At 37.9% G+C, this 24,426-nt stretch overlaps 1 protein-coding gene across 1 annotated transcript in view; it reads left to right on the top strand.

Moving 5' to 3' along the window:
• Nucleotides 1-1,611: 1,611 nt before the first annotated feature.
• The window catches only part of LOC115213121 (adhesion G-protein coupled receptor G6), a 33,484-nt gene continuing 10,669 nt past the window's right edge, over nt 1,612-24,426 (top strand). Inside the window, exons 1-9 of the mRNA XM_029782049.2 lie at nt 1,612-1,699; nt 1,984-2,180; nt 4,216-4,356; nt 6,806-6,900; nt 9,549-9,738; nt 11,719-11,952; nt 13,608-13,647; nt 17,969-18,066; nt 23,400-23,521. Coding sequence (XP_029637909.2) covers nt 1,612-1,699; nt 1,984-2,180; nt 4,216-4,356; nt 6,806-6,900; nt 9,549-9,738; nt 11,719-11,952; nt 13,608-13,647; nt 17,969-18,066; nt 23,400-23,521 — 1,205 coding nt within the window. The remainder of the gene's footprint in view (nt 1,700-1,983; nt 2,181-4,215; nt 4,357-6,805; nt 6,901-9,548; nt 9,739-11,718; nt 11,953-13,607; nt 13,648-17,968; nt 18,067-23,399; nt 23,522-24,426) is intronic.

Raw genomic sequence — 24,426 nt, 5'->3', positions numbered from 1 at the left:
TCATGGGAGCATGTACGGGCGATGCTCGCGCCGAGAATGCATGGAGTGTGTGTCGATGAGGAAAGACAGATGGTGTGAAAGGGGTAGTCTTCTTCTTTGGACTGTAGTGCTCTGCCTTTACTCATGGGTGAAGGAACTGACGTCAGTCCGATTTCGTATTGAAGAACTGGGGATGGGCCATTGATTATAACAACTATGTTTGAGAAATATGTACAGAGGACTTGTTCCGTCATCCAATTCAAGTTGGTGGTCCTGGGAAAATTGTTGAGATCGACGAAACGGTCTTCTCAAGAAGTAAGTACAACCGAGGAAGGGTCCTAGCTGAACAGTGGGTTTTCGGAGGAGTGTGTCGCGGGACCAGACACGTTTTTTCTGTATGCGGCGCCATGATGGAATCGTGACACACTGGAAGAATGCACACGTCACTCGATTCTTCCAGGAACCACAATTTTCAGCGATTTGCGGAGGGCGTACTCTCACGTTCCTGAAATTGATGGTTACAATTTTGAGCATAGAACGCTGAACCACAACTTTGGGTTTATTAAACCGAAAGATGATACCTACACTCAATAAGGGAAGAGTACATGGACCTCTGTGAAGCGAGGTAATAAACGGTGGCGCTCACCGTTCTGAGCTAGATTCATATCACTCTGAATTTATGTGACGCAGAAGATAAGAAAATTGTGATTTGTTTGAGAAATTGGTGAAAATAACAGCTTACTTACTTTGATACTTTGATAGGTTTCGGCCATTATTGGCCCAGGCCATGTCTAACTTAATAGCACCACCTGGTGAAGTCTTTCAAGTCAGAATTTGGGCACTATGGCCCACTCAAGTAGAGAGTTATTGTTTACAGAGACATATCCGGGTGTAGGGGGTTTATCCGGGATTTCTTGAAGGAATCTGTCCAAAGACTTCTTGAACCCTATAGGGTCTGTTTCTGTTTTAATGTGTTTTGGTGTAATGTTAAAGAGAGCGGGGCCAATTGAGGTGAAATAATTGTGCCGTATTGTTGTTATGAGATGAGAGTGCGATTTTTGTTGTGGGCGGATGGCACGGGGCCCAAGCCTTGGATGTACCTTAAAGGTGATGCCAACATCATTTTGGCAATGCTGATGGAATATTTTCCACATCATGCAGATGATGTAGCGCTCAGATGATATTTTTTGATAAATCTTTTAAAGTTCATGCTATCGCATTAAATGCATGCTGAATGCTTAAAACTACAAAATATGTATTGTTTACTCATTTCTTTTTGTCATTGAGGTGGTTGTGAGTGTGCTAAAAGTAACAGCTAAATAACGTTTTTGGATAAATATTTTAAGTTCGTGCTATCGCAGTGCTTAAAATTACAAAAAACGTGTTGTTTACTCTTTCTTGACAACATGTACTATTTTGAGGATGTTTACGACAAAATGTGCAGTCACGCACAAAATGACAGCTTCCAAATATTGTTTCCTGACTGGGTGAAAATGACCAAACTTTAAACCTCGATAACTTTTGATAAACATTTTTCTGGGAAAAGTGAAATAACTCCAGCAATTCAGCTTGAAAAAGTATATTATTGTGCCAATTTTTTAAATTTTCAATAAACTCAAAATTTTTGAAATGATGGCAACCAAAGGAGAGTTGTACCTAAAAGTAAACTATGTAAAAGGAAGAGTCGTGCTACGTGTACAGAAAGACGTCATGGGAGCATGTATGGGCGATGCTCGCGCCGAGAATGCATGGAGTGTGTGTCGATGAGGAAAGACAGATGGTCTGAAGGAGGTAGTCTTCTTCTTTGGACTGTAGTGCTCTTCTTTTACTCATGGGTTAAGGAACTGACATCAGATCCATGAATATTAGAACTGAAACTCGAATGGTTTAACTGTCGCGCGGCAAGCATATCCAATCACACCTGTGCGCGTGCGTGTGTGGGTGTATAGCACAGAAAAACAAAGACATCAGTCTAAAATTTTATATATTGTTTTATTTTTCTAGTCACATGTCCCGAGGAGCTTCAAACAGACAAAAGTGGAAAGTACAACTGGCCTGAAACTACATTTAACAATACAGTGGACCTGCCATGCAGTAATGACCCAGCAGATTCTCAGATGACCGCTTCTCGTCAATGTTACTTTAATACAACACTGGGAAAGGTTGTCTGGCTCGATATGAATACGACATTATGTCTCGAAGTAAGATACACAATTGTACTTTTTACTCTTTTACTTGTTTCAGTCATTTGACTGCGGCGATGCTGGAGCACCGCCTTTATTAGTCAAGCAAATCGACCCCGGGACTTATTCTTTGTAAGCTCAGTACTTATTCTATCGGTCTCTTTTGCCGAACCGCTAGGTGACGGGGACATAAATACACCAGCATCGGTTGTCAAGCAATGCTAGGGGACAAACACACACACAAACACACACACACACACACACACACACACACAACACACACACACACACATATATATATATATATATATATACGACAGGCTTCTTTCAGTTTCCGTCTACCAAATCCACTCACAAGGCATTGGTCGGCCCGGGGCTATAGCAGTAGACACTTGCCCAAGATGCCACGCAGTGGGACTGAACCCGCAACCATGTGGTTGGTTAGCAAGCTACTTACCACACAGCCACTCCTGCGCCTATTGTACTTTTTCTATTTATTTATTTTCGGTATAACAACCATAATAATTACCTTTCATTCTGTTCATAGGTCTTATCAATTATGGCTCATCTGTACCATCATCAGAGTTGTCAATAATATTCTTTCATTATTTTTTTTACTTGTTTCAATCATTTGGCTATGGCCTTGCTGGACCATAGCCAAATGATTGAATACATACATAAAACATACAAATCTGTACATACATACATACATACATACATACATAAATACATACGTACATACATACATACATAAATACATACATGCATACATACGTACGTACATACATACATACATACATACATACATACATACATATACATACATACAAAAAATACATACATACATACATACATACATCACACATACATACATCATATATACATACATACATACGTACGTACATACATACATACATACATACATACATACATACATACATACATACGTACGTACGTACGTACGTACATACATACATACGTACTACGTACGTACGTACATACATACATACATACATACATACATACGTACGTACATACATACATACATACATACATACGTACGTACATACATACATACACATATACATACATACATACATACATACATACATACATACATACATACATACATACATACGTACATACGTACATACATACATACATACATACATACATACATACATACATACATACATACATACATACACACACATACATACATACATACATACATACATACATACATACATACATACATACATACATACATACATACATACATACATACATACATATAAAAATACTTTGTTGTTGATGTTGAAATTCCAATGAAGGAACCTTGGATCTAGGTTAGAAAGCGGTTCTTTCTCTATGGCAAGAAATCTTAAAATAAACTGAATAATGACATACATACATGTATAGTGTATCTTGTCTGTATAAATAGATATACAACTGCTACTGTTCAGTTTTAGTGATCCACGTAGATTATCATTGTCCTGTCTGCTTCCAGTATTGTTAAGCAATTCCTATACTTCTGTATATCATAACTCTATGACTAGTAACGATATACAGAGCAAAGGTAGGAGAAATTACGATAAACTCATGTCTATTTGTTCCTCTGTGTGTTTCACTATTGTGGTTGCTTCGAACTCTACATTGGATGTTCCAAGTGCAATTGGACGCTTAACTACAGTGAATTATCACCGAACACTTTATTGCTTTTTTATTACGGAGAAGTAGTGTCGCTGATGATCCGTTATGGTTAAGTATCCGATTGCACTTCGAATATCCAAGGCAGAATTATTCCAAACAGCAACAATGGTGAAATGTGTGCGCGGACAAATAATATAAATTTGTTGGGGGAGAGGGTATAGACATGTATACATATATAAATGTATTTTGGATTAGATCGAAAGTACTATAAAGATGGTAGCTACAAAAAAAACCTGCGCTTCGACAATGCTCTAATATGCATTGAAAACTGTTAGCACTGGCCTCATAATTGTTGTTGTAACTAATGTTGTTTCCGGTATTACTGTTGTTATTTTCATAGATTGGTCGTGAGAAAGCTTCAGAGACTTTACAGGGACTACAAGCCATAGCGGAAGATCCTTCGGCTCTGACTGCCGATCAAGTGGCTAATCTAACAGAGGATTTGGAGAACATTTTCACGTATTCGCTTGAAGATGTTGAGGTGAGTGAAATGTGTGTGTGTGTGTGTGTGTGTGTGTGTACAGAGTATATATTTACATATATTATATGTATGTGAGTGTAGTCGGTTAGTCATATAATATTATAAACATTTTCAAATTGTACAAAAGTTTAATCGATGTGATACATTCGAAACGGAAAGTATGCTTATGTGTATAAGTTTATGACTATGTATGTATGCATATGTATGTACATATGTAGATATATATATATATATATATATATATATATATATATTATATATATATATATATATATATTATATATATATATATATATATATATATATATATATATATATATGGCCTGCTCGCTTAGCCAGCGGGTGGCGTCATTCGAAGACTAAAACAATGCGAACGCATTGTGACCAGCGATATGTAGCAACATCTGCTGGTCTGGTCGGTCACGTGACGTCACGTGATATATATATATATATATATATATATATATATTGCACTAACAGTGAGAAGGTTGGGGGGGGTTATTCCTTTTTTAATTGTAAGGAATACTTTATTAATAAACATACAATGTACCCTGGCTGTGATAAGTAAACAAAGCTGTTTCTCACGGGTTTTATCTCTCCATGGGAAGATCTAATTGTTTACTTTCTACTGCAAGGCTAAAATGTATCATTATTAAAATGATACATCTTACATTTCAAACTATCCCAAAAGTGTTATATAATTAGCTATTGCTTAGTTATTTAATCTGTGTATCAGCAAATGAACAGTTGTGCAAATTAGACACACCAGTTTAGCTCTGCCCGAGATGATATTCAATATAATCAGACATTAGCTAAAGATGTCTGTGGATAGATGTGTATTCTTTATTTGCTAAAATTTTCTCTCCACTTGATTGATACTTTTTTCTACTAAGAGATATATCGTATACTACAACCATTTTGATTTTTCACAGCAGGCGACATTTTAGATATCTTCATTAGGTATACCTTATAATTTAATGCGTGCGTGTGCTTGTGTATACAAGTGCATTTCGTGCAATCAATCTGACAGTTAATTGTAGTCATCACTAACACTAAGAAAATGGAAATAGAAATGATAGCTAGGAGATATTTGAAAGCCTTTTATTCATCGTATGGATATGGTGGGTGTTTGAAATACCACTCTTTTAAATAACCACGCAAAATCGGGAACATACACCTAACAGTATCAGTTAGAAGATAAACTCTTTATCCTCAAACAGGATGTTAACAAGGCTGTAATCTACAACAGCGAACTGCTTGCACACAGACGCTATTCAAATTAAATTAAATGCTTACATAAAGCAAACAACCCCTTCCCATAATCACACAAGGAACGTTAGATTGTACAACCCAATATACAACACCAAATTAAAAATCAGTGTTGCAAAAGCTTCCCCTCTCTTTCATCAGTAAACACTTTCTTAGCGGACACAGATTCCACCAGCTGTGTTGATATGAGTTTCATCTGTATGAGGGACGTGTCTAGCATCATAAAGGACCATAAAGGACCATGATGTAGGTATTGTACGACCTCACCGACAATTACAAAGCCTACATGCAATTGTCGTGGTATATATCTGTCACTCCTGAAAGGCAAATTCCTAGAAAAAGGCCATCGTATTCAGCGCCGGAGTATAATCAAACCAACCTAAGCAGGGTGGCAGAGAACACATTAAAGGCCTGCCTGCTCAAACAAACAGCTTGTTTTGCAAGAACCGCCTGGAGAAGCTACATAACTATCTAAACACAATTTGAAGCATAGGTAATACGAACATCTTATGAGGAATTAGACAGAGCATCACGGTTAAGAAACGGGTCAATTTTTGTGATCTCTGTCTCATTGGAAAGCTTGACATCTGCATCAACCGTTAATCTACTAATTCCTGATTTAAAAAAATCTAATCCCTTTCCGTCATATGGCAATGTTCCCGCTGATTCAGTTTTTTCGTGGTTGGTGGAAGGAACTCAATGTCATTGACCACACGACTGATCGAAGACATTCGTATTTTCAAATGTCTTAAGTACAATTTTATTTTCTAATCTCAATGACTATAAAAAACAATCACAACAAACCTTTTTGGTCTGATGAAATAATCCTTATATTTGTTGACTAGCAGTATCGTCCGGTGTTGCTCGGGTTTGTAAGGGAAATAACTATATAAGCATTTTTAGAGAGTTACTTCCCTTATATAATAGCAAAAAAATGCATTAAAAATGGAAAAAAATTATGGTAAATTTTTTTTTAATCGTAAACTCATCGTAGACACGCGCTGATACCCAGAAGGGCTCGATATGAATCACGACTATAAGATACCCGCTTTTGGTTAAACTGCACCGCAAAATGTGGGAGTAGTTAGGAATCTAAATCGTAGGAGACAGACACCACACAACTTCTCTTTTATATATATAGATATCAAAGATAGCATGAATTATTTTCTCCCCTTTTCAGATGGCTGCTACTATGACAGATGTAATCAGTAACATGTTGGAAGTCAATGCAACTGTCTTGACAAGCAGCAACAAACGGAACAAGACCAGCGACAGGTATATCGAAAATACTTATCTATTTTCTGAATATGATATTTGAGGGATATTTGTGCGCCCGCGTTCACACACACATAAATTGCACACACAGCAAACAAAAAATTAAAAAATAAAGTAATGAGGTCGATATAATCAATTGTTACCCTCCGCCAAAATCTATGCATGTTTAAGAAACCATTATTGTTATTTATTGTTATCTTTGAACAGGCAACAAGCTGGCTGAATCGGTTGCACGCCGGACAAAATGCTTGGTGGTATTTCGTCTGTCTTCATAGTCTGATTTCAAATTCCGCCAAGATCGACTTAGCTTTTCATCTTTTCGGGGTCGACAAATGAAGTACCAATCAAGAAGTGGGGTTGTTGTAATCTACTAGCTCCTCCCCACAAAATTTCAGGCCTTTAGTAGGAAGGGTTTATTCGTACCTTGAACATGATTTGATAGAAACGATAAAGTGTCCGACAAAATGCCTCTAGCGGCATTTACTTCCTATATATATATATACATATATGTATATATATATATGTATATATGTATATACATATATATATATACATACATACATATATATATACATATATATATATATATATATATGTATGTGTGTGTGTGTGTGTGTGTGTGTGTGTGTGTGTGTGTGTGTGTGTGTGTGTGTGGAGGCGCAATGGCCTCGCGGTCGCAGGATCGCGGTTTCGATTCCCAGACCGGGCGTTGTGAGTGTTTATTGAGCGCAAACACCTAAAGCTCCACGAGGCTCCGGCAGGGGATGGTGGTGATCCCTGCTGTACTCTTTCACCACTCTTTCTCTCACTCTTTCTTCTGTTGGCCTGCTCGCCTAGCCAGCGGGGTGGCGTCATTCGAAGGCTAAAACAATGCGAACGCATTGTGGCCAGCGATGTGTAACAACATCTGATGGTCTGGTCGGTCACGTGATCACGTGATATATATATATATATATATATATATACTAGCAGTATCGCCCGGCGTTGCTCAGGTTTGTAAGGGAAATAACTATAAAGCATTTTTAGAGAGTTATAGCCAAAAAATAGCAAAAATATGGAAAAAAATGATGGTAATTTTTTTTGAGAGTTAAAAAAGGTGGAGTTGCGTCCCCTAGACAGTTTGTGGTTTGTGTTTCTGATTCTCGACCCCATGTCGAATTTATCGATTTTTTTCAGAACTGGGGGAACTTTTCAAAATTTTCGCTGCGTTAGTTTTGAATTATGACATTGGGCTATGTGTGTGTCAAGTTTCATCAGAATCGGTTGAAAGCCGTGGTCAGGGTGAGGGTACAAGCAAACAGACACACAGAAACACACACAGACAAACTGCCGTTTATATAGAGAGAGATATATATATATATGAATTGGCTGAGTCGTTAGTCGGATTGATCACCTTGCTATGTTCGTTCCGGCTGCTGTCTGCACTCTGAATTAAAATACTTCAGACCTTCTCTCTCTCTCTCTCTCTCTCTCTCTCTCTCTCTCTCTCTCTCTCTCTCTCTCTCTCTCTCTCTCTCTCTCTCTCTCTCTCTCTCTCTGCTAGTGGCATTGCCTTTAGGATGTGCTGTCAGGTCTACAAATGTCCAATTCACTCCAGATAACACGATGCATCACCTTGCGACTTCATTGTGGTGTGTGTGTTGTGTCTGTGTGTGTGCATGCGTGTGTGTGTGTTGTGTCTGTGTGTGTGCATGCGTGTGTGTGTGTATGTGTGTGCGTGCGTGCGTGCGTGCGTGTGTCTGTGTGTGCATATACTTTCTAAGTTGAAATCTTCACGGAATAGACTTTCCTCTTCCCTTCCGATGTCTGTAGAGCCAACCTTATCTTTTAGAGCACAAGTCATGTGACGTCCAGTATTTGTTCTAGATAAGATATAATCTCGGAATCGAGAAAAATGAAATGAAACCTCGTAATATATTCTATATTACAGTCCACTGGTTCAGCCAACTTGTCATGGGTGTTTTCATGTTTCTTCATAAAAGATAATGTGCTTAGTTTTATTGAATACTAGCAGTATCGCTCGGCGTTGCTCGGGTTTGTAAGGGAAATAACTATATGAGCATTTTTAGAGAGTTACTTACCTTATATAATAGCAAAAAATGCATTAAAAATGGGAAAAATTATGGTAAATTTTTTTTAAATCGTTGACTCATCGTAGACATTTTTAGAGAGTTACTTCCCTTATATAATGGCGAAAAAATGCTTTAAAATGGAAAAAAAATTATGGTAAATTTTTTTTTAAATCGTTGACTCATCGTAGACATTTTTAGAGAGTTACTTCCCTTATATAATAGCGAAAAAAATGCATTAAAATGGAAAAAAATTATGGTAATTTTTTTTTTAAATCGTTGACTCATCGTAGACGCGCGCTAATACCCAGAAGGGCTCGATATGAATCACGACTATAAGATACCCGGTTTTGGTTAAACTGCACCGCAAAATGTGGGAGTAGTTAGGAATCTAAATCGTAGGAGACAGACACACAACTTCACTTTTATATATAAAGATTTAACAGAATATCTCTTGCCTGTTTATCACAGTTACCTGAAATGGGCCTTGTGTATCTTGCAAGAAACCGCTAATGTTCCTCGCTGCAACACCTTACAATGTTCCTCCTCTCATTTCCACTTTGTTCTTTATTTGTGAAGGTTGAGACATCTTTTAGAAGATTACACGGCAAAAGCGATTGTACCAAAAACCAGCATCATCAACATAAGCAGCTCCAACATTAATATGATGGTGAGGAATATCTCAGTACTTCACGGGAACTTGGATAGTAACCAGACATATGATTATGATCCTTATTTTGACCAAGGCAGTCAAGCAATGCCTGATAATGTAAGCCTTCTTTCTTCCCTTTATTCTTTCTTTAAATCTAACAACAATTACACAATTTGGTTTTTTTTTATATATTTCTTTCACTCCATCCTATGTATTGCTTACTCTTTACTCTTTTACTTGTTTCAGTCATTTGACTGCGGCCATGCTGGAGCACCGCCTTTAGTCGAGCAAATCGACCCCGGGACTTATTCTTTGTAAGCCCAGTACTGATTCTATCGGTCTCTTTTGCCGAACCGCTAAGTGACGGGGACGTAAACACACCAGCATCGGTTGTCAAGCAATGCTAGGGGGACAAACACACACACAAACACACACACAGACACACACATATATATATACATATATACGACAGGAATTGGTCGGCCCGAGGCTATAGCAGAAGACACTTGCCCAAGATGCCACGCAGTGGGACTGAACCCGGAACCATGTGGTTGGTTAGCAAGCTGCTTACCACACAGCCACTCCTGCGCCTATAAAGAAGAAAACTGAAATGAGCACCTGGAAATAACCAGAGATCCATTCATATGCAATCACGAAAGCATATTCATATCAAAGAAATATATCTTTTGTTGATACAAACACCTCCTACTGCATCTTATGTATTTGCAAGCACTCCGTCGGTTACGACGACGAGGGTTCCGGTTGATCTGAATCAACGGAACAGCCTGCTCGTGAAATTAACGTGTAAATGGCTGAGCACTCCACAGACACGTGTACCCTTAACGTAGTTCTCGGGGATATTCAGCGTGACACAGAGAGTGACAAGACCGGCCCTTTGAAATACAGGTACAACAGAAACAGGAAGTAAGAGAAAGTTGTGGTGAAAGAGTACAGCAGGGATCACCACCCCCTGCCGGAGCCTCGTGGAGCTTTACGTGTTTTCGCTCAATAAACACTCACAACGCCCGGTCTGGGAATCGAAACCGCGATCCTATGACCGCGAGTCCGCTGCCCTAACCACTGGGCCACTGCGCCTCCATCTTATGTATACACGAAATATGTAATTTATAACCTGAAACATTGTAATTATATATAACTGCCACAATTACTTCACATTCTATTAAGGATAAAATGTTTTAATACCATTATTTTGGTTGTTTTCAATCTCTGTTATGTCAACGTCTCGCCAATTAAAATGCAAATGTCAACTTTCTCGAGCTGTCTTAACAGGTATTCTTATGAAGATATTGAATGCAAAGCTCTGCTTGGAAGAATAACCACAGGAGTGGCTTTCCTCTAAACCTCGGGTTCTCTACCACTATTGATATATCCAAAGGACATTTTCTTCATTTTCTACACCATTATCTCAAGATTCCACTGTTGTACTTTGGCAGCTATTAAACCGTAATCTTACTCCTAAACAAATCTCTTTAATAATGACTAGCAGTATCGCCCGGCGTTGCTCGGGTTTGTAAGGGAAATAACTATATAAGCATTTTTAGAGATGTAAAGTATTATAGCCATCTCAATATGGCTAACCACAAAGGGAGGTTGTGTTACTGTAGCTTTTTACGTTCTGAGATTTAATAATAAATTTTTAGAGAGTTACTTCCCTTATATATGCCAAAAATGCATTAAAAATGGGAAAAATTGATGGTAATTTTTTTTTTAATCGTAGACTCATCGTAGACGCGCGCTAATACCCAGAAGGGCTCGATATGAATCACGAATATAAGATACCCGGTTTTGGTTACACTGCACCGCAAAATGTGGGAGTAGTTAGGAATCTAAATCGTAGGAGACAGACAGCACACAACCTCACTTTTATATATAAAGATTACCTTATCATTTATGTGAACGCAAACACAGCAAGATGTGCGTGCGTTCGTGCGCGTGTGTGTGTGCGCGCGTGCGCGTGCTTGTGTTTGTATGTGTGTGCGTGTGTGTAAATACATGCACTCGCACAATATAATCAAACTTCAAGTTAACAAAGCGTATTTATTTTTCTTAATTCAATAATACATTTTTCATTTCCAGAACATGTTAAAGTTCAGAATCCCCCTGTCAGTCCTTCAACCAACGGACAATGTCACTAAAATAACCAATGAACGTGTACAATTGATCGCTTACAACAATGCAAAATTTTTCATGGTTGAAAATCAAGCTCAACTGGATTATCTGGACAAACAGAAAGTAATTTATGTAAAAATCAAAGACAGACAATTGAAGAACCTTACCACTCCTGTCAGTTACATGATGTCGAATGTTGAAGTAAGTACATTCATTACTGGTCAAATTTGCTCATTTTCCGAAATATTTGTATTTGTATTTATGTAAGAATTTACTATTGATTTCAAATGTTCAATGCTTGCCCAAGCCGACTTGTGTCACTCTTTATATATAGAATAAGTCTAAAGAATATAAAGCATAGCTTCACTGTTGGTTGAGTCTAGAGCTTCTAGTATCGAATGCAATAGAGCATAGTCAGGATATAAGCATGCATGATGTGGTTTTAGTCAATTCTATTTCATCCACAGTAATCGTACCAAACAGAGCAAGCGCCATACCACTTTTAAAGAGAATACGGTAGATAATGTATTACGAGAAAAAAGATGGAATTGTCAAGTCTGGAATGATTTTAATCATACTTCTGCTCAACATAGGATCAGCAACGGCAACAGAACAAACTACTACTTTATTTGTATTTTGTTTGTTGCGAACGTTGAGTACAAAGTTCTCCTATAGTCATGGAGAAAGTAACGGAAAAAAATTTCAGTGTGTCCTTTTGAAAGCTCTGTTGATGTCTCATATTCAGCTTGGTTCCAACTTACATCTGATGTTGATTTTTGTACATTGCTCAGTATTTCAAGCAAGTAAATTATCTCCTAACCCTTGAGAAGTCCTGAGAGATAGCCGGGAACTAACAAGAGCTAGAGTGTTACCTTCGTGTAGTGTGTTGAGGGCTAACAACATGATACCAAGCCTAGAGTGTTGTCTTCGTGTAGTGAGTTAATGGATAGCTGCATGAGGCCAGGCCTAGACTACTGTATTTGTGTAGTATGTTGAGGTAAAACAGCATACAATTTGTATTCACAAAATAGGATGGTCTTATTATTACAGAGGTTCTCAAACATTTTTGTTCTACGTCCTTCTTTAAACAGCGGGGCAGATATTTGAACCCATCCTCAGCAAAACCCACCGAACTTGAATATAAAATGTTATCTTGCTAGAATATGAATGACATCTTTATTGGTTGCCAGATCCAGGCAGAATTCATTTTTCTGCCATAATCATTAGTTATATCATTTCTAGTCTCCATCATATCACGAACCAAGATTTTTGTCTGTTTTTTCAAATCTTCAAGTAAATTTAGTTTATTCCATTTCCTCTTCTTAGATTATTTCCCGAGCCAAGACTTTTTCGAATAATTTCCCTAACTTCTGACACGTAGTATTTTGTTTAGTTCCTATATGGGAGTCGCCATGGCCGTGTAGTCAGGAACTCTTTGTACTCACATAGTTCTAGGTTCTAGCTTACTGCACGGTACCTTGCGTGAAATTACGCAGAAGTCTCTCGGACAGGCTGTACTTTTTCTTTGGGGTAAGACTTAATCTGGCGTCCATATTAAAACCCCCACCTCATCCTTGATTATTTTTAATGAAGTCTAATCTGTTGCAAACATTGGAACCAGATTCCTGGTTCTTCCCAATTCTTTCTTTCATATTTCTCACAATTTTCGGAAGTTGTTCAAACAGCTAATGGAAGCTACGATTCTTCCTTTAATTAAATTATTTAAACTAATATTGTTGATGGTATGATAGAAACCAGTAACATGTTATTTGATGAGTTACTCCAAACAAAATTAGTCTTATGCCAATATGAGAAATCAATATCTTTTCTCGTTGTTTTCTATTTTGTATTTTCAGCCTGGAAAGAACAACACTTGTGTGTTCTGGAATACTCTTAGTAAGTAAAACTTATGTTCCATGTCTTTTCTTCCCCTCTCCTGTACTGCATTTACCTGAATTTGAACCCGGCTGATATGTAAACCGCTCAAATAAAAAGGCAAACTCGTGTGTGTGTGTGTGTGTGTGCGCGCGTGTTAAACAAAATAACAAGGCTAAGGCAATTTGATATTCCTAGGACATTTATGAATAGAAAGGTGGTCTTACAGCTGTTTCAGGAAAATAAATGATATCTCATCATCAGAGACGAGTTAAAAGAGCTTCAATAGAAGGAATTAGTGGACCTCATTTTTTTATAAAAAGTTATTCTCGAGAGGAAGAAATTAGATATAAAGCAGAAAGTGTAAAAGGAAAATATGAGAATAAAAATACATGTTGTATGTTAAAGTTTCTGTTCATTCATAAGGATTTTGTGGTATAAATGAGTATGAAAGAACAACACATGGAATTGATATCCGCACACTATCCATTTGAAATAACAACAATATGAATTCTTATCGGACTTTACACATCATGGACAAGAAGCCTCTTTACCTGTTCTACACAACACATTTCTTGGCTAATGGAACAGCAACTTTGACATCCAACATGTATTTTTATTCTCATATTTTCCTTTTATACTTTCTGCTTTATATCTAACTAGCAGTATCACCCGGCGTTGCTCGGGTTTGTAAGGGAAATAACTATATAAGCATTTTTAGAGATGTAAAGTATAGTAGCCATCTCAATATGGCTAACCACAAAGGGGGGTGTTACTGTAGCTTTTTACGTTCTGAGATTTAATAATACATTTTTAGAGAGTTACTTCCCTTATATATGCCAAAAATGCATTAAAAATGGGAAAAAATGATGGTAATTTTTTTTTTAAATCGTAGACTCATCGTAGACGCGCGCTAATACCCAGAAGGGCTCGATATGAATCACGACTATAAGATACCCGGTTTTGGTTAAACTGCACCGCAAAATGTGGGAGTAGTTAGGAATCTAAATCGTAGGAGACAGACAGCACACAACCTCACTTTTATATATATAGATTTCTTGTATATCTCTCCCTCTCCAGAATAACTGCTTATAAAAAAATGAACTCTACTAATTCCTTCTGTTGAAGCTCTTTTAATTCGTCTCGGAAGATAAGATGTCATTTATTTCCCTGAAACAGCTGTAAAACCACCTTTCTATTTATAAATGTCCTAGGAATATCAAATTGCTTTGACCTTGTTATTTTATTTTATTTAACATATACACGCTCACACACGACCTGCCTTACACTCCTCACTCATGCTATTATTGAAACGGGAGCTTAACAGCGGCCCTTCTGTGGCAATTGCATAGCTTTGCGTGCCTTTTGGGTCTTCAAGATACAAATAAAGAAATTATATATCCACCAATGCGGTGTTGACCACTCATTTCATCGTTCTACATTTATGATACTAAGGTTATAGGATTAATTTTAGCACTGGGAGATGCGTTGTTTCCTTGAGTGCATGTGTGTATGTCAAATAACCGAATGTTTCGAATTATACACACACATACACAAATGCACCTTGACGCACGCTCCCACACTCATAAAAATAATTTACTACATATGTGGGAAATTCTGTCTGTGGATTAACTCCTCCTACATCGTTTTATCGATTTTGATGAAACTTGACATGTGAGTAGAACTCATGTCTGGAAATCTCATGGCATACTTAGATTGCTGAAAAAAATTATAATAGGGCTCCTGGAAGGGATCCATATATATAACTAATATATTTTATTTTAACAGCCAAGGGAAATAATCTGTTCATTTTCCTTATATTATTTGGTATAAATCAAATTGAACATGCTATTTCTTAGTATTTGAACTGTTAGAGTTTTTCGCAATTTATCCAGTACAACCCTTAAACAAGTATATAGTATTTTCCTAAACAATAAATCGACTTATTTCGGTTAGTGACTTATTCACGAATATACCATGAATGACGATGCCTTTCATGTCACTTCAGCCAATTGAATAGTGCTACATGAAGAACTGTTCTGCTTTTAGACGAATGCACTGTCAGCACAAAGGTCACACCCTGTTTATAAGTAGGAACACCTTCTTAAAATCTCTCTGTATACCTTGAAAATGGCCAGCGTGTATATTTCACAGAAGACAATGCTCGAAACGTAGCTCTGAATCCATGAGAAACCACTTCGAGAGCTTTCGTCAAATTATACCAATGTCATCTGTTTGCCTGAGTACTGTTGCATATGGAGGTCCCCGTGTGCTGTACCTGGGCACACAATAGATGGAACAGACGCAAGCAAGGAACACGCATTGAGGGCTGGGAAAAAGATGCTGTCTTCAGAAGTAGGGCCATCGGGCGGGTGTACACTGTGCACCCTAATCAGCAGGAGTACTTCTTTCTGCATCTACTGCTACACAGTCAGAGGTCCTACATCATTCACAGACTTTCGAAGACACAATTGGGAAGTCTGCGCGACCTACAGAGAAGCCTGTGCCAAACATGGACCACTGGAGGACGATGCTCACTGGGACCAGACACTGGAGAAGACAGTAGTCAGCACAGTACTGAGTCAACTGCGCCAGCTATTTTCTATCATGTTGATGACATGTGACTTGCATGAACCTCACAAGCATCGGGCAATCCATAAAACCAGCATGGCAGAGGACATCCCACAAAGGATTCAAAGGCAAACCTCAGTGGAAATTGTCACGTTCAATAACGCCATTTACAATGAGGCATTACTTGACCTGGACACCTATGGGAGGTCAAGGCAATTCCAAATATGGTTATTACATAACTAACTTCACAATTTGGGTATTCATAGCTTATTGGGAATTCCTAAAAACAAGAATGGAACCAAGGAGTAAGTCCCACTTTTCCGAGAATTACCTGGTGCGTCAATTAGGATATATATATATATATATATAAACCAGCTTAGAGAAGAAGAAGAAACGAAACGAACCGAAACGAATCGAATCGAATCGACGCGAGGGCGCTCAGTCATACAATAGTGTAATAAATAAAATATATGCATACATACAAACATATATGTACGTACCTACATCTACATGTATATATACATGCATAAAATTTAAAGGACTGACCACTAAAAGTGGACAGTCAATATGCTAGATATAGACGTCAAAATCGCTATTTTTTCTTCGTGGAAAATAGCGGTTTTGACGTCTATATCTAGCATATTGACTGTCCACTTCTAGTGGTCAGTCCTTTAAATTTTGTATGTAAAAAATATTTTAATCTTCGGATTTTTTTAATATGCTATGCCATTGGTTTTAATTGATTAATATCAATTTCTACCCTTATTCAATTTTATTATATATATATATATATATATATATATATATTATATATATATATATATATATATATAATATATATATAATATATATATATTATATAAATGAAGGTTTTTATATATAATGAACGTGAAATACAGGAAGGGACGAACACGGAACACAGACAAATCATTCGAAGCCTTCAATCTTCAGTCAGACACCGAATCATCATAGCAAATTTCGGCTGTTCAATTCTGATATTTGCTCCAACTCGGCCAGCCCCAAGAAAAAAAACTAAGCTGTAAGCATTAGATTTCTTGGTAGAAGACAGGAATGTGAACGCACAAGACGGATGTGAATACAAGAGACGAAAACGAAATTGAAAACAGTAATGAAAAAACAAAACATATATAACGGTGGTTGTCATACGACTTAGACAAATGAGACAAAACAACAACATAGCAGTGGCGTAGAAATAATTACCGTTCGGTAGCGGGGACACATGTTGGTCGAGATACGAAGGCCAACAGAATGGTAAGAAGAAGCAGTCGCAGGAGAGCGAGAAAGAGAAGACAGAGAGAGAGGGAATCAAAGAGGGTGGAAGGCAGGGGACAGAATCAGTGACAAGAGAGAAGGAGGAAAGAAGGGATTAAGGAGGATGGGAAGAGAGAGGGGAAGAACGGAGGGCGCCAAAAAGTTTGGTGAAGAAGCATGGCGGGTAGTAAAAGACAGTGTGTATAGAAGTCGTGCAGGGTTTAAAATGGACAACAAACGGGGGGGATATTTATATATGTTTACATGTATACGCAGGTATGTATATAAATATATACATATACATATACATACACACACACACTCACATGTGTGTGTGCACGCACGCACGTGTGTGTCTGCATATGCATGTACTCACTTATGTACGCGTTCAGGTAGGGGTTCTTGGTCAACAATTCCGGTAACTAACCATATATGAACAATATACATTGAGAAATATTCCCTATCAAATATTGATTTAATATCCTTACTTTCGTTACAGATAGCACTTGGTCAACTGAAGGACTAACTACCAAATATATTGACCCGAACATCACTTTGTGTGAATCAACTCACCTGACAAGCTTTTCTGTACTTCTAGTAAGTCTATTCTTATTTTTTATACACTCAATTTCATTAGGCTTGTTACTTATTAAAACCATTCTTTATATCTGTGCATTGATGTGCATCCATGAATTTCTAAATCTCTGTTTAGGAGAATGATCGCTAGATGTGAGTGCGTAATGTGTGTATATCTATAGTAGGATGAACATGTGCATGGAGCTGTAGGTTGTGTGTGGTGTGTGTGTGGTGTGTGTTGTGTGTGTGTGTGTGTGTGTGTTCGTGTGCACACACACATGTACATGAAGGCATAAATATGCATATAAACTTATTTATGAATACATACATCCACATGCACTTATATATTAATGATGTACACAAATACATGACAGGTATACATAATACTGAAATACGAATAAAATAAACACATGCAGACAAATATATTAATATAACAAATTAAGAAAAATAATAAAAACATACAATCAATGAAGAGACAAAAGAAACAGTAAGATGATACGTATTGATTTTATTAGGTATTTCTGTTTATTTAGAAACCTACAATGAACAGATCATGTCACAGACGCTAAACTATAAATTTCACAGGGTACAACCTTAAAGTTGACACCGCTCCGCTAAACGAAGGAAATTCCTGTCTCACTATTGGCTAAAAATACAGAGGTTTTTCCTATTTTTAAACTTCTGTGACTTTTTCCTCCAATTTTTTTTTCCATAACATCGTACCTTCATTGCAACGAGACTGGAAGACTATATTATTATAGCCGATTTCCAGATATTTTACTTCCTTTTAAAAAAATGCATATTTTGTGAATGTAAAAATTAGATCCTGTCGCTGTTTTTATAGTAGCTTAACTAAAGAAGAAAGGGTATCACTACCAACCATTTTTAGATTTTTCGAAACCGAAATCTGAAGAAGGAAGATTTCTTCTCAGTCAATTATTTATGTAAAAAATGTCGCTTTATATAGGAGTGTACTCCGGTAAAATCCTGCTGAATTTGTGTACGTCGATGTTACTGCTGAACAATGTGTTCCTTGTAACGAGCCAAGTCGATTCCATGAAGACAGAAGAGTCAGCAGAGGCACTGTGTTTCACTCTCACCATACTCTCACATTTATTTCTGTTAACGACACTTGCCTGGATGTGTGTAGAGGCCTTCAATATGTACCAGCAGTTATTATTATTATTATTATTATTATTATTATTATTATTATTATTATCTTTGCTCCGCTAAAGACGCTCAGGGATCTGGTGGTGATTTTAACATGGGGGAAGGATGTGCTTTGATCCAAACGATTTGTTGATGTTTCGCTCACCTAGTCTAAGTTCCTACTTGAAACTCTCGATAGTATTTATTTTCTGCTGCTGCAACTAATGATGATGAAGATAAGAAGTGGATGAAGGACGGTTAATGTGATCATTTGGTAAGAAAGGGAAGATTGAAGAAGTTTTAGCACCTGTTGTGTCAATCATACACTTAACATTACGTTTTTTGGAAAGTTTTCAAGAAAGCAAAACTGAAAGATTAAAAAAAAAATAGCATTGATTCAATTGACTGTAATTAATGTCGTAGAAGCTGTGAAACTACATTGGTAGTGTCAACAGGCGAATATTTATTGGAAGGTGGAGGCGCAATGGCCCAGTGGTTAGGGCAGCGCACTCGCGGTCGTAGGATCGCGGTTTCGATTCCCAGACCGGGCGTTGTGAGTGTTTATTGAGCGAAAACACCTAAAGCTCCACGAGGCTCCAGCAGGGGATGGTGGTGATCCCTGCTGTACTTTTTCACCACAACTTTCTCTCACTCTTACTTCCTGTTTCTGTTGTACCTGTATTTCAAAGGGCCGCCCTTGTCACCCTCTGTGTCACGCTGAATATCCCCGAGAACTACGTTAAGGGTACACGTGTCTGTGGAGTGCTCAGCCACTTACACGTTAATTTCACGAGCAGGCTGTTCCGTTGATCGGATCAACCGGAACCCTCGTCGTCGTAACCGACAGAGTGCTTCCACATTTATTGGAAGAGTCGTGAAGATTAATTGTTGGCTTTCGTGGAATTACAGCCTTTTAAGTGCAATTAGTACAAACATGCTAGAGTTTGGGGAGAGGCCAGGCAAACCATAAACACATGCTTACAAGTCTGAAACAATGCATCAGTCGTTCAAATATAGGAAAATAGCTGTTAAATTTCCCTCAAACAACATTCTACCATCCTTAACAAATAAACACATTGAATAGTGCAGTCACTATATATTACACTATGTCTGAGGGAAAGAATAGGATAATCATAGCAGAAATACCTTTGATCGTAGATGAGCTCGATAAAGACTGATGTCAGGTAATACAGCACACACACACACACACACACACACACATACACACACACACACACACACACATGCACACATGCACACACACACACACACGCATGCACACATACGCACGCACACATTCACATACGCACGCGCACACACAAACAGACACATACATGCACAAACACGCACGAACAGTCACATACGCACGCGCATATTTACAGACACACATACATGCACACACCCACACATACACATTTTTACTCTGCTTCGATGAGTCTAGAAAAAGCAGCGAAATTTCCCTCGGGTCAAATCTAATTGTTTTTACAAGGGATACATTGAAATCAATGAGGGCTGGCTTAGGACTAAACAGTGGAGGCGCAATGGCCCAGTGGTTAAGGCAGTGGACTCACGGTCATGGGATCGCGGTTTCGATTCCCAGACCGGGCGTTGTGAGTGTTTATTGAGCGAAAACACCTAAAAGCTCCACGAGGCTCCGGCAGGGGATGGTGGTGATCCCCGCTGTACTCTTTCACCACAACTTTCTCTCACTCTTACTTCCTGTTTCTGTTGTACCTGTATTTCAAGGGGCCGGCCTTGTCACTCTCTGTGTCACGCTGAATATACCCGAGAACTACGTTAAGGGTATACGTGTCTGTGGAGTGCTCAGCCACTTACACGATAATTTCACGAGCAGGCTGTTCCGTTGATTCGGATCAACCAGAACCCTCGTCGTCGTAACCGACGGAGTGCTTCCATCTAGGACTAAACAAGAACTCTACTTCGACATATCGAGCCTGTCACTTCGCACCACATATAATTAGCCAGCACGTGTAAAAACCTGAGCTATTGTCCCCATCTAGACTATGTAGTATGCACGTGCATATGATTGTTCGATCAGGTCTGATCAGGAACTACAGAAATATCAAGCCAACAAGCTTAATACTCACCAAATTCTTCAATTCCTACCTTACGACAAAAATGGCTCTTCTAGATTGTATTGTACCCGCATTTTGTGAATCTGCTGGTTTTATACTTCTCTCACAAAAAAAAAATTCAACCGCATTGAAGGTTCTCAGTATTTGGTAGTTATTTTTAAATCGGGTAAGGATAATTATTTGTCGCGCAACTAAATTACTGAGTATATACAAAGAAATCGTTTTTTTCAAATGATGACAAAGCAAAGGCAAACATAGAACCAGACATAGACAGAGCGACAATGGAAGTCTCTTAGTACAATAATAACTATATAATAATATATCATAATATATATCCACCGACTTAAAGCGACATTTTTTTATACAAACAATTGACTGAAAAATTATGAGCTAACCCAGGCCAGAATCGAACCCACATATCAACGCTAACATGGCCCCATGCGCATCCGATTAGGTTTGTTAACAAATGTTATATGTAGTATTGGACAGTTTAAAATATATATTCATAAAATTTTGACTGAAATTGATGGGTGAGCATTTGTGCCAATCGGATGCGCATGGAGCCGTGTTAGCGATGATACGTGGGTTCGATTCTGGCCTGGGTTAGCTCATCATTTCTCAGTCAATAATTTATGTAAAAAATGTCGCTTTATATAGGAGTGTATATATTATTATATAGTTGTCATTTTATATGCGCGTATGTATTGAATCCTATTTTGTATAAAATCTAATTTTGATTCAACATCTTTTTCTCCATTTTCTATAACTGTTTATGGTATTTTTATACCTATAACGATATTTTTCAACTATATATATATATATATTATATATATATATATATATATATATTTGATGGACTTTCACAGAGTTTCCGTTTACTAATTTCCCTCATTTGGTCAGCCCGTGGCTCAAAGATGTAGAGCAATAGAATTGAACCTGAGACTATGTGACTGCAAAGCGAACTTATTAACACCTCACACTTATGTCTGCACCTCTTCCTGCTATTTTTACTGTGTCTCGTCTGTAGACAGCTATTATACATGTGTAATAAGCGTTAAAAAAACTCTAAACGGTCGCATTACTTTCTAGAAGTAATAAACGATTTTCCGTCAAATCTCAATCCAAACATTACAAAAACTAAGGAAATATTCGATGTCGTACCCCTAGATACACTATCTAAATAAAAAGACGGAATGATCACCGTTTGATTCTTTGATCAAAGACAGACTGATTTCACACTACAACTACAGGTGTGTAGTATACTTAACCTTGTTGTAGAAAATGTTTTGGCTCTAAACAAGTTAATGAGAACACGTGATCAGGAAGTGTGCAACAATGATTTCGATTCTTACTAGACTCTCTCTCTTTGTCTCTCTCTCTCTCCCTCCCCCCCCTCTCTCTCTCTCTCTCTCTCTCTCTCTCTCTCTCTCTCTCTCTCTCTCTCTCTCTCTCTCTCTCTCTCTCTCTCTCATGCCAAAGTACTCGAGTTGCGGGATCTATCATTCAGCGTAGACACCTTACATACATTTTGTTAACTAAAAATAGCTTAGGTTAATTATTCATCATAAAACAAATACATACAACAAATGCTGTCATTTGTTATCTGAATATACACATACTTACTCTTGCTATGAAGATTGTTTTCAGATAAAACTCAAGCTGAGACAACATCATCAGAATCCGGCTTCTTGCCATTCTTACACTCAACCCAATCCCAATGCAACTAAGTCACGTGCTGTGATTCCATTACAGCCGTTTCAGGGCGGAGTTCGACACAGCTGCCCTCTTTTGAGTTTCTTGCCGTGATAAAATATATATATATATGTACATAAATAAATAAATACATACATACATACATACATATATGCATACACAAATACATACATACATACATACATACACAAACACATACATACATACATACATACATACATACATACATACATACATACATACACAAACACATACATACATACATACATACATGCATGCATACATACATACATACACATACATACATACACATACATACATACATACATACATACATACATACATACATACATACATACATACAAACTTATTTTGATTTTTGATTTTCTTCTTCAGAATACTTCCCCAGGTGAACTGTCTGAAATCCACCAGAAAATTCTGAGCTACATATCCTACATTGGATGCATCATTTCCATTGTTGGCATTCTTCTTACCATTATCACATATGGTCTCTTCGGGTTGGTTACTTTATTTGATGATTCTATTTTGTCTCTATCGTGTGTGTGTGTGTGTGTGTGTGTGTGTGTGTGTGTGTGTGTGTGTGTGTGTGTGTGTGTGTGTGTGTGTGCGTGCGTGTGTGTGTGTGTGCGTGTGTGTGTGTCTGTCTGTCTGTGTCTGTGTGTCCTCACCACTGCTTTTAACTGGTGTGGGTGTGTCCCCGTAACTTAACGGTTCTGAAAAAAAACTGATAGACTAAGAAGTACCACACTTTAAAAAAAGTAAGTGCTAGGATCCATTTCTTCGACTAAAATTCTTCCAGGTAACAAAAGATATATGTATGTATGTATGTATGTATGTATGTATGTATGTATGTATGTAGTATGTATGTATGTATGTATGTATGTTGTGTCAGGTCACTTTCGAGTGCTACTGGTAACATGTAACCCACTACAACCTGCTGCATGGTCGGGCCGTCGGCGACTAAACTGGCAACACCACCAAGCTTGCTTGGTGAGGAGGGTGTTTATTGGACACCCTGTGGGATGAAAAACAAAACCCGTCAACGGCCATCCAATAAATGTCTTAAGGCATGAGGACATAGAAATAATCGGATTGAATACCCGATCGCGCAGTTAAACCATTGGGAGTGAAGGACTCCTAGCCTTTGTTAGGGCATCGTTCTAGGAGAAGGTAACTCAGGTAACTGGGATAACTCCGACATAAAACCTGCGGCTCAGTGGTTACCGATGATGTCGACTTGTTCTTCTTTTCGGATTATGGCTGCTGTTGCTTAGTGAGTGGGATTGATTCAGTGCACAGCCTTTCCTCACTTTAAAAAAAAGTCCTCTTGCACAGGCATTGCATGATAATATTGTTCATGATTGTTGATAGTGCTGTGAGTCTCAACTGAATGGCTGGCTGT

The sequence above is a fragment of the Octopus sinensis genome, linkage group LG6, assembly GCF_006345805.1.
Source record: "Octopus sinensis linkage group LG6, ASM634580v1, whole genome shotgun sequence".
Classification (NCBI taxonomy): domain Eukaryota; kingdom Metazoa; phylum Mollusca; class Cephalopoda; order Octopoda; family Octopodidae; genus Octopus; species Octopus sinensis.
Note: the sequence above shows the minus strand (reverse complement) of the source record. Positions and strands in the feature narration are given on the sequence as shown.